Source organism: Oncorhynchus tshawytscha, unplaced genomic scaffold, assembly GCF_018296145.1.
Source record: "Oncorhynchus tshawytscha isolate Ot180627B unplaced genomic scaffold, Otsh_v2.0 Un_contig_9368_pilon_pilon, whole genome shotgun sequence".
Lineage (NCBI taxonomy): Eukaryota > Metazoa > Chordata > Actinopteri > Salmoniformes > Salmonidae > Oncorhynchus > Oncorhynchus tshawytscha.
In genome coordinates, this window is record NW_024608472.1 from 51,013 (window position 1) to 63,841 (window position 12,829).

The window sequence follows — 12,829 nt, forward strand, 5'->3', positions numbered from 1 at the left end:
AAGGTATAGACTATATCACATGGATTTATTGTGATGGTGTAGACTATATTACATGGATTTATTGTGATGGTGTAGGTAGACTATATTACATGGATTTATTGTGATGGTGTAGACTATATTACATGGATTTATTGTGATGGTGTAGACTATATTACATGGATTTATTGATGGTGTAGGTAGACTATATTACATGGATTTATTGTGATGGTGTAGACTATATTACATGGATTTATTGTGATGGTGTGGGTAGACTATATTACATGGATTTATTGTGATGGTGTAGGCTATATTACATGGATTTATTGTGATGGTGTAGGTAGACTATATTACATGGATTTATTGTGATGGTGTAGGTAGACTATATTACATGGATTTATTGTGAAGGTATAGACTATATCACATGGATTTATTGTGATGGTGTAGACTATATTACATGGATTTATTGTGATGGTGTATACTATATTACATGGATCTATTGTGATGGTGTAGGCTATATTACATGGATTTATTGTGATGGTGTAGGTAGACTATATTACATGGATTTATTGTGATGGTGTAGGCTATATTACATGGATTTATTGTGATGGTGTAGACTATATTACATGGATATATTGTGATGGTTCTAGGCTATATTACATGGATTTATTGTGATGGTGTAGGTAGACTATATTATATGGATTTATTGTGATGGTGTAGGTAGACTATATTACATGGATTTGTTGGGATGGTGTAGGCTATATTACGTGGATTTATTGTGATGGTGTAGACTATATTACATGGATTTATTGATGGTGTAGGTAGACTATATTACATGGATTTATTGTGATGGTGTAGGTAGACTATATTACATGGATTTATTGTGATGGTGTAGGTAGACTATATTACATGGATTTATTGTGATGGTGTAGAATATATTACATGGATTTATTGTGATGGTGTAGACTATATCACATGGATTTATTGTGATGGTGTAGACGATATTACATGGATTTATTGTGATGGTGTAGACTATATTACATGGATTTATTGTGATGGTGTAGACTATATTACATGGATTTATTGTGATGGTGTAGGTAGACTATATTACATGGATTTATTGTGATGGTGTAGGTAGACTATATTACATGGATTTATTGTGATGGTGTAGGTAGACTATATTACATACATTTATTGTGATGGTGTAGGTAGACTATATTACATAGATTTATTGTGAAGGTGTAGACTATATTACATGGATTTATTGTGATGGTGTAGAATATATTACATGGATTTATTGTGATGGTGTAGACTATATTACATGGATTTATTGTGATGGTGTAGACGATATTACATGGATTTATTGTGATGGTGTAGACTATATTACATGGATTTATTGTGATGGTGTAGACTATATTACATGGATTTATTGTGATGGTGTAGGTAGACTATATTACATGGATTTATTGTGATGGTGTAGGTAGACTATATTACATGGATTTATTGTGATGGTGTAGGTAGACTATATTACATACATTTATTGTGATGGTGTAGGTAGACTATATTACATGGATTTATTGTGATGGTGTAGGCTATATTACATGGATTTATTGTGAAGGTGTAGACTATATTACACGGATTTATTGTGATGGTGTAGGCTACATTACATGGATTTATTGTGATGGTGTAGGTAGACTATATTACATGGATTTATTGTGATGGTGTAGGTAGACTATATTATATGGATTTATTGTGATGGTGTAGGCTATATTACATGGATTTATTGTGAAGGTGTAGACTATATTACATGGATTTATTGTGATGGTGTAGACTATATTACATGGATTTATTGTGATGGTGTAACTATATTACATGGATTTATTGTGATGGTGTAGGCTATATTACATGGATTTATTGTGATGGTGTAGGTAGACTATATTACATGGATTTATTGTGATGGTGTAGGTAGACTATATTACATGGATTTATTGTGAAGGTATAGACTATATCACATGGATTTATTGTGATGGTGTAGACTATATTACATGGATTTATTGTGATGGTGTAGACTATATTACATGGATTTATTGTGATGGTGTAGACTATATTACATGGATTTATTGTGATGGTGTAGACTATATTACATGGATTTATTGTGATGGTGTAGACTATATTACATGGATTTATTGTGATGGTGTAGGTAGACTATATTACATGGATTTATTGTGAAGGTATAGACTATATCACATGGATTTATTGTGATGGTGTAGGTAGACTATATTACATGGATTTATTGTGATGGTGTAGACTATATTACATGGATTTATTGTGATGGTGTAGGTAGACTATATTACATGGATTTATTGTGAAGGTATAGACTATATCACATGGATTTATTGTGATGGTGTAGACTATATTAAATGGATTTATTGTGATGGTGTAGACTATATTACATGGATCTATTGTGATGGTGTAGGCTATATTACATGGATTTATTGTGATGGTGTAGGTAGACTATATTACATGGATTTATTGTGATGGTGTAGGTAGACTATATTACATACATTTATTGTGATGGTGTAGGTAGACTATATTACATAGATTTATTGTGAAGGTGTAGACTATATTACATGGATTTATTGTGATGGTGTAGAATACATTACATGGATTTATTGTGATGGTGTAGACTATATTACATGGATTTATTGTGATGGTGTAGACGATATTACATGGATTTATTGTGATGGTGTAGGCTATATTACATGGATTTATTATGATGGTGTAGGTAGACTATATTACATGGATTTATTGTGATGGTGTAGGTAGACTATATTACATACATTTATTGTGATGGTGTAGGTAGACTATATTACATGGATTTATTGTGATGGTGTAGGCTATATTACATGGATTTATTGTGAAGGTGTAGACTATATTACACGGATTTATTGTGATGGTGTAGGCTACATTACATGGATTTATTGTGATGGTGTAGGTAGACTATATTACATAGATTTATTGTGAAGGTGTAGACTATATTATATGGATTTATTGTGATGGTGTAGACTATATCACATGGATTTATTGTGAAGGTGTAGACTATATTACATGGATTTATTGTGATGGTGTAGACTATATTACATGGATTTATTGTGATGGTGTAGACTATATTACATGGATTTATTGTGATGGTGTAGGCTATATTACATGGATTTATTGTGATGGTGTAGGTAGACTATATTACATGGATTTATTGTGATGGTGTAGGTAGACTATATTACATGGATTTATTGTGAAGGTATAGACTATATCACATGGATTTATTGTGATGGTGTAGACTATATTACATGGATTTATTGTGATGGTGTAGGTAGACTATATTACATGGATTTATTGTGATGGTGTAGACTATATTACATGGATTTATTGTGATGGTGTAGACTATATTACATGGATTTATTGATGGTGTAGGTAGACTATATTACATGGATTTATTGTGATGGTGTAGACTATATTACATGGATTTATTGTGATGGTGTAGACTATATTACATGGATTTATTGTGATGGTGTGGGTAGACTATATTACATGGATTTATTGTGATGGTGTGGGTAGACTATATTACATGGATTTATTGTGATGGTGTAGGCTACATTACATGGATTTATTGTGATGGTGTAGGTAGACTATATTACATGGATTTATTGTGATGGTGTAGGTAGACTATATTATATGGATTTATTGTGATGGTGTAGGCTATATTACATGGATTTATTGTGAAGGTGTAGACTATATTACATGGATTTATTGTGATGGTGTAGACTATATTACATGGATTTATTGTGATGGTGTAGACTATATTACATGGATTTATTGTGATGGTGTAGGCTATATTACATGGATTTATTGTGATGGTGTAGGTAGACTATATTACATGGATTTATTGTGATGGTGTAGGTAGACTATATTACATGGATTTATTGTGAAGGTATAGACTATATCACATGGATTTATTGTGATGGTGTAGACTATATTACATGGATTTATTGTGATGGTGTAGACTATATTACATGGATTTATTGTGATGGTGTAGACTATATTACATGGATTTATTGATGGTGTAGGTAGACTATATTACATGGATTTATTGTGATGGTGTAGACTATATTACATGGATTTATTGTGATGGTGTAGGTAGACTATATTACATGGATTTATTGTGATGGTGTAGGTAGACTATATTATATGGATTTATTGTGATGGTGTAGGCTATATTACATGGATTTATTGTGAAGGTGTAGACTATATTACATGGATTTATTGTGATGGTGTAGACTATATTACATGGATTTATTGTGATGGTGTAGACTATATTACATGGATTTATTGTGATGGTGTAGGTAGACTATATTACATGGATTTGTTGGGATGGTGTAGGCTATATTACATGGATTTATTGTGATGGTGTAGACTATATTACATGGATTTATTGATGGTGTAGGTAGACTATATTACATGGATTTATTGTGATGGTGTAGGTAGACTATATTACATAGATTTATTGTGAAGGTGTAGACTATATTACATGGATTTATTGTGATGGTGTAGAATATATTACATGGATTTATTGTGATGGTGTAGACTATATCACATGGATTTATTGTGATGGTGTAGACGATATTACATGGATTTATTGTGATGGTGTAGACTATATTACATGGATTTATTGTGATGGTGTAGACTATATTACATGGATTTATTGTGATGGTGTAGGTAGACTATATTACATGGATTTATTGTGATGGTGTAGGTAGACTATATTACATGGATTTATTGTGATGGTGTAGGTAGACTATATTACATACATTTATTGTGATGGTGTAGGTAGACTATATTACATAGATTTATTGTGAAGGTGTAGACTATATTACATGGATTTATTGTGATGGTGTAGAATATATTACATGGATTTATTGTGATGGTGTAGACTATATTACATGGATTTATTGTGATGGTGTAGACGATATTACATGGATTTATTGTGATGGTGTAGACTATATTACATGGATTTATTGTGATGGTGTAGACTATATTACATGGATTTATTGTGATGGTGTAGGTAGACTATATTACATGGATTTATTGTGATGGTGTAGGTAGACTATATTACATGGATTTATTGTGATGGTGTAGGTAGACTATATTACATACATTTATTGTGATGGTGTAGGTAGACTATATTACATGGATTTATTGTGATGGTGTAGGCTATATTACATGGATTTATTGTGAAGGTGTAGACTATATTACACGGATTTATTGTGATGGTGTAGGCTACATTACATGGATTTATTGTGATGATGGTGTAGGTAGACTATATTACATGGATTTATTGTGATGGTGTAGGTAGACTATATTATATGGATTTATTGTGATGGTGTAGGCTATATTACATGGATTTATTGTGAAGGTGTAGACTATATTACATGGATTTATTGTGATGGTGTAGACTATATTACATGGATTTATTGTGATGGTGTAGACTATATTACATGGATTTATTGTGATGGTGTAGGCTATATTACATGGATTTATTGTGATGGTGTAGGTAGACTATATTACATGGATTTATTGTGATGGTGTAGGTAGACTATATTACATGGATTTATTGTGAAGGTATAGACTATATCACATGGATTTATTGTGATGGTGTAGACTATATTACATGGATTTATTGTGATGGTGTAGACTATATTACATGGATTTATTGTGATGGTGTAGACTATATTACATGGATTTATTGTGATGGTGTAGACTATATTACATGGATTTATTGATGGTGTAGGTAGACTATATTACATGGATTTATTGTGATGGTGTAGACTATATTACATGGATTTATTGTGATGGTGTAGGTAGACTATATTACATGGATTTATTGTGATGGTGTAGGTAGACTATATTATATGGATTTATTGTGATGGTGTAGGCTATATTACATGGATTTATTGTGAAGGTGTAGACTATATTACATGGATTTATTGTGATGGTGTAGACTATATTACATGGATTTATTGTGATGGTGTAGACTATATTACATGGATTTATTGTGATGGTGTAGGCTATATTACATGGATTTATTGTGATGGTGTAGGCTATATTACATGGATTTATTGTGATGGTGTAGACTATATTACATGGATTTATTGTGATGGTGTAGACTATATTACATGGATTTATTGTGATGGTGTAGACTATATTACATGGATTTATTGATGGTGTAGGTAGACTATATTACATGGATTTATTGTGATGGTGTAGACTATATTACATGGATTTATTGTGATGGTGTAGACTATATTACATGGATTTATTGTGATGGTGTGGGTAGACTATATTACATGGATTTATTGTGATGGTGTAGGCTATATTACATGGATTTATTGTGATGGTGTAGGTAGACTATATTACATGGATTTATTGTGATGGTGTAGGTAGACTATATTACATGGATTTATTGTGAAGGTATAGACTATATCACATGGATTTATTGTGATGGTGTAGACTATATTAAATGGATTTATTGTGATGGTGTATACTATATTACATGGATCTATTGTGATGGTGTAGGCTATATTACATGGATTTATTGTGATGGTGTAGGTAGACTATATTACATGGATTTATTGTGATGGTGTAGACTATATTACATGGATTTATTGTGATGGTGTAGGTAGAGTATATTACATGGATTTATTGTGATGGTGTAGACTATATTACATGGATTTATTGTGATGGTGTAGGTAGACTATATTACATGGATTTATTGTGATGGTGTAGACTATATTACATGGATTTATTGATGGTGTAGGTAGACTATATTACATGGATTTATTGTGATGGTGTAGACTATATTACATGGATTTATTGTGATGGTGTAGACTATATTACATGGATTTATTGTGATGGTGTAGACTATATTACATGGATTTATTGATGGTGTAGGTAGACTATATTACATGGATTTATTGTGATGGTGTAGACTATATTACATGGATTTATTGTGATGGTGTAGACTATATTACATGGATTTATTGTGATGGTGTAGGTAGACTATATTACATGGATTTATTGTGATGGTGTAGGTAGACTATATTACATGGATTTATTGTGATGGTGTAGGTAGACTATATTACATGGATTTATTGTGATGGTGTAGGTAGACTATATTACATGGATTTATTCTGATGGTGTAGGTAGACTATATCACATGGATTTATTGTGATGGTGTAGGTAGACTATATTACATGGATTTATTCTGATGGTGTAGGTAGACTATATTACATGGATTTATTGTGATGGTGTAGACTATATTACATGGATTTATTGTGATGGTGTAGACTATATTACATGGATTTATTGTGAAGGTGTAGACTATATTACATGGATTTATTGTGATGGTGTTGACTATATTACATGGATTTATTGTGATGGTGTAGACTATATCACATGGATTTATTGTGATGGTGTAGACTATATCACATGGATTTATTGTGAAGGTGTAGACTATATTACATGGATTTATTGTGATGGTGTAGGTAGACTATATTACATGGATGTATTGTGATGGTGTAGGTAGACTATATTACATGGATTTATTGTGATGGTGTAGGTAGACTATATTACATACATTTATTGTGATGGTGTAGGTAGACTATATTACATAGATTTATTGTGAAGGTGTAGACTATATTACATGGAAGTATTGTGATGGTGTAGAATATATTACATGGATTTATTGTGATGGTGTAGACTATATTACATGGATTTATTGTGATGGTGTAGACAATATTACATGGATTTATTGTGATGGTGTAGGTAGACTATATTACATGGATTTATTGTGATGGTGTAGACTATATTACATGGATTTATTGATGGTGTAGGTAGACTATATTACATGGATTTATTGTGATGGTGTAGACTATATTACATGGATTTATTGTGATGGTGTAGACTATATTACATGGATTTATTGTGATGGTGTAGACTATATTACATGGATTTATTGATGGTGTAGGTAGACTATATTACATGGATTTATTGTGATGGTGTAGACTATATTACATGGATTTATTGTGATGGTGTAGACTATATTACATGGATTTATTGTGATGGTGTAGGTAGACTATAATACATGGATTTATTGTGATGGTGTAGGTAGACTATATTACATGGATTTATTGTGATGGTGTAGGTAGACTATATTACATGGATTTATTGTGATGGTGTAGGTAGACTATATTACATGGATTTATTGTGATGGTGTAGACTATATTACATGGATTTATTGTGAAGGTGTAGACTATATTACATGGATTTATTGTGATGGTGTAGGTAGACTATATTACATGGATTTATTGTGATGGTGTAGACTATATTACATGGATTTATTGTGATGGTGTTGACTATATTACATGGATTTATTGTGATGGTGTAGACTATATTACATGGATTTATTGTGATGGTGTAGACTATATCACATGGATTTATTGTGATGGTGTAGACTATATTACATGGATTTATTGTGATGGTGTAGACTATATTACATGGATTTATTGTGATGGTGTAGACTATATCACATGGATTTATTGTGATGGTGTAGGTAGACTATATTACATGGATTTATTGTGATGGTGTTGACTATATTACATGGATTTATTGTGATGGTGTAGGTAGACTATATTACATGGATTTATTGTGATGGTGTAGGTAGACTATATTACATGGATTTATTGTGAAGGTATAGACTATATCACATGGATTTATTGTGATGGTGTAGACTATATTAAATGGATTTATTGTGATGGTGTATACTATATTACATGGATCTATTGTGATGGTGTAGGCTATATTACATGGATTTATTGTGATGGTGTAGGTAGACTATATTACATGGATTTATTGTGATGGTGTAGACTATATTACATGGATTTATTGTGATGGTGTAGGTAGAGTATATTACATGGATTTATTGTGATGGTGTAGACTATATTACATGGATTTATTGTGATGGTGTAGGTAGACTATATTACATGGATTTATTGTGATGGTGTAGACTATATTACATGGATTTATTGATGGTGTAGGTAGACTATATTACATGGATTTATTGTGATGGTGTAGACTATATTACATGGATTTATTGTGATGGTGTAGACTATATTACATGGATTTATTGTGATGGTGTAGACTATATTACATGGATTTATTGATGGTGTAGGTAGACTATATTACATGGATTTATTGTGATGGTGTAGACTATATTACATGGATTTATTGTGATGGTGTAGACTATATTACATGGATTTATTGTGATGGTGTAGGTAGACTATATTACATGGATTTATTGTGATGGTGTAGGTAGACTATATTACATGGATTTATTGTGATGGTGTAGGTAGACTATATTACATGGATTTATTGTGATGGTGTAGGTAGACTATATTACATGGATTTATTCTGATGGTGTAGGTAGACTATATCACATGGATTTATTGTGATGGTGTAGGTAGACTATATTACATGGATTTATTCTGATGGTGTAGGTAGACTATATTACATGGATTTATTGTGATGGTGTAGACTATATCACATGGATTTATTGTGAAGGTGTAGACTATATTACATGGATTTATTGTGAAGGTGTAGACTATATTACATGGATTTATTGTGATGGTGTTGACTATATTACATGGATTTATTGTGATGGTGTAGACTATATCACATGGATTTATTGTGATGGTGTAGACTATATCACATGGATTTATTGTGAAGGTGTAGACTATATTACATGGATTTATTGTGATGGTGTAGGTAGACTATATTACATGGATTTATTGTGATGGTGTAGGTAGACTATATTACATGGATTTATTGTGATGGTGTAGGTAGACTATATTACATACATTTATTGTGATGGTGTAGGTAGACTATATTACATAGATTTATTGTGAAGGTGTAGACTATATTACATGGATTTATTGTGATGGTGTAGAATATATTACATGGATTTATTGTGATGGTGTAGACTATATTACATGGATTTATTGTGATGGTGTAGACAATATTACATGGATTTATTGTGATGGTGTAGGTAGACTATATTACATGGATTTATTGTGATGGTGTAGACTATATTACATGGATTTATTGATGGTGTAGGTAGACTATATTACATGGATTTATTGTGATGGTGTAGACTATATTACATGGATTTATTGTGATGGTGTAGACTATATTACATGGATTTATTGTGATGGTGTAGACTATATTACATGGATTTATTGATGGTGTAGGTAGACTATATTACATGGATTTATTGTGATGGTGTAGACTATATTACATGGATTTATTGTGATGGTGTAGGCTATATTACATGGATTTATTGTGATGGTGTAGGTAGACTATATTACATGGATTTATTGTGATGGTGTAGGTAGACTATATTACATGGATTTATTGTGATGGTGTAGGTAGACTATATTACATGGATTTATTGTGATGGTGTAGGTAGACTATATTACATGGATTTATTGTGATGGTGTAGACTATATTACATGGATTTATTGTGAAGGTGTAGACTATATTACATGGATTTATTGTGATGGTGTAGACTATATTACATGGATTTATTGTGATGGTGTAGACTATATTACATGGATTTATTGTGATGGTGTTGACTATATTACATGGATTTATTGTGATGGTGTAGAATATATTACATGGATTTATTGTGATGGTGTAGACTATATCACATGGATTTATTGTGATGGTGTAGACGATATTACATGGATTTATTGTGATGGTGTAGACTATATTACATGGATTTATTGTGATGGTGTAGGTAGACTATATTACATGGATTTATTGTGATGGTGTAGGTAGACTATATTACATACATTTATTGTGATGGTGTAGGTAGACTATATTACATAGATTTATTGTGAAGGTGTAGACTATATTACATGGATTTATTGTGATGGTGTAGAATATATTACATGGATTTATTGTGATGGTGTAGACTATATTACATGGATTTATTGTGATGGTGTAGACAATATTACATGGATTTATTGTGATGGTGTAGACTATATTACATGGATTTATTGTGATGGTGTAGACTATATTACATGGATTTATTGTGATGGTGTAGGTAGACTATATTACATGGATTTATTGTGATGGTGTAGACTATATTACATGGATTTATTGTGAAGGTGTAGACTATATTACATGGATTTATTGTGATGGTGTAGGTAGACTATATTACATGGATTTATTGTGATGGTGTAGACTATATTACATGGATTTATTGTGAAGGTGTAGACTATATTACATGGATTTATTGTGATGGTGTAGGTAGACTATATTACATGGATTTATTGTGATGGTGTAGGTAGACTATATTACATGGATTTATTGTGATGGTGTAGGTAGACTATATTACATGGATTTATTGTGATGGTGTAGGTAGACTATATTACATAGATTTATTGTGATGGTGTAGGTAGACTATATTACATGGATTTATTGTGATGGTGTAGGTAGACTATATCACATGGATTTATTGTGATGGTGTAGACTATATTACATGGATTTATTGTGAAGGTGTAGACTATATTACATGGATTTATTGTGATGGTGTAGACTATATCACATGGATTTATTGTGATGGTGTAGGTAGACTATATTACATGGATTTATTGTGAAGGTGTAGACTATATTACATGGATTTATTGTGATGGTGTAGACTATATTACATGGATTTATTGTGATGGTGTAGACTATATTACATGGATTTATTGAACTCTTACCTCGTAGAACTGGTGTCTTGAGGCAAACTATTTTTAGAGGCATTGGCCCTCTCTTCACTCTCAGAATACTTCCTCTTGGAGGCAGTGCCTCTCTCCTCGCTCTCCCCAGACAGACTCATTTTAGAGGCAGTGGTCCCTCTCTCTCTCGCCAGATGTGACTCGTTTTAGAGGCAGTGGTCCCTCTCTCTCTCTCCCCAGAGAAACTTGTTTTCGATATAAGTCACAGCTCACTCAGCTACAATATGAAAGAAGAGATTAACAGTCAATATTTCTGAACATTGTTGGAAGTACCATTAACAATGACATGACTTTAACCGTCCCTGGTCACAGAGTTCACACAACGACGTCACCTGCTAAATTAAATTACCTTCCTAACAGCATTTGTCAGTTAAAATGTAACAATCCGGGGTTGGAACTGAAATTATTTTTCAATTGTTTAGTTCTGAACAGAACCTTATTGTTTTCATTCCGTTCCACTGTTTAGACCAGCAGAATGTAGTTCTGAACAGAACCTTATTGTTTTCATTCCGTTCCACTGTTTAGACCAGCAGAATGTAGTTCTGAACAGAACCTTATTGTTTTGGTTCTGTTCCACTGTTTAGACCAGCAGAATGTAGTTCTGAACAGAACCTTATTGTTTTGGTTCTGTTCCACTGTTTAGACCAGCAGAATGTAGTTCTGAACAGAACCTTATTGTTTTGGTTCTGTTCCACTGTTTAGACCAGCAGAATGTAGTTCTGAACAGAACCTTATTGTTTTGGTTCTGTTCCACTGTTTAGACCAGCAGAATGTAGTTCTGAACAGAACCTTATTGTTTTCATTCCGTTCCACTGTTTAGACCAGCAGAATGTAGTTCTGAACAGAACCTTATTGTTTTGGTTCTGTTCCACTGTTTAGACCAGCAGAATGTAGTTCTGAACAGAACCTTATTGTTTTGGTTCTGTTCCACTGTTTAGACCAGCAGAATGTAGTTCTGA

General features: G+C 32.1%; 1 protein-coding gene across 1 annotated transcript in view; it reads right to left on the bottom strand.

The window, feature by feature from the left end:
* The window catches only part of LOC112237556 (NACHT, LRR and PYD domains-containing protein 1 homolog), a 31,620-nt gene extending 19,537 nt beyond the window's left edge, over positions 1-12,083 (bottom strand). The window contains exon 1 of the mRNA XM_042313263.1: positions 11,853-12,083. Coding sequence (XP_042169197.1) covers positions 11,853-11,971 — 119 coding nt within the window. The 5' untranslated portion in view covers positions 11,972-12,083. The remainder of the gene's footprint in view (positions 1-11,852) is intronic.
* Positions 12,084-12,829: the final 746 nt, after the last annotated feature.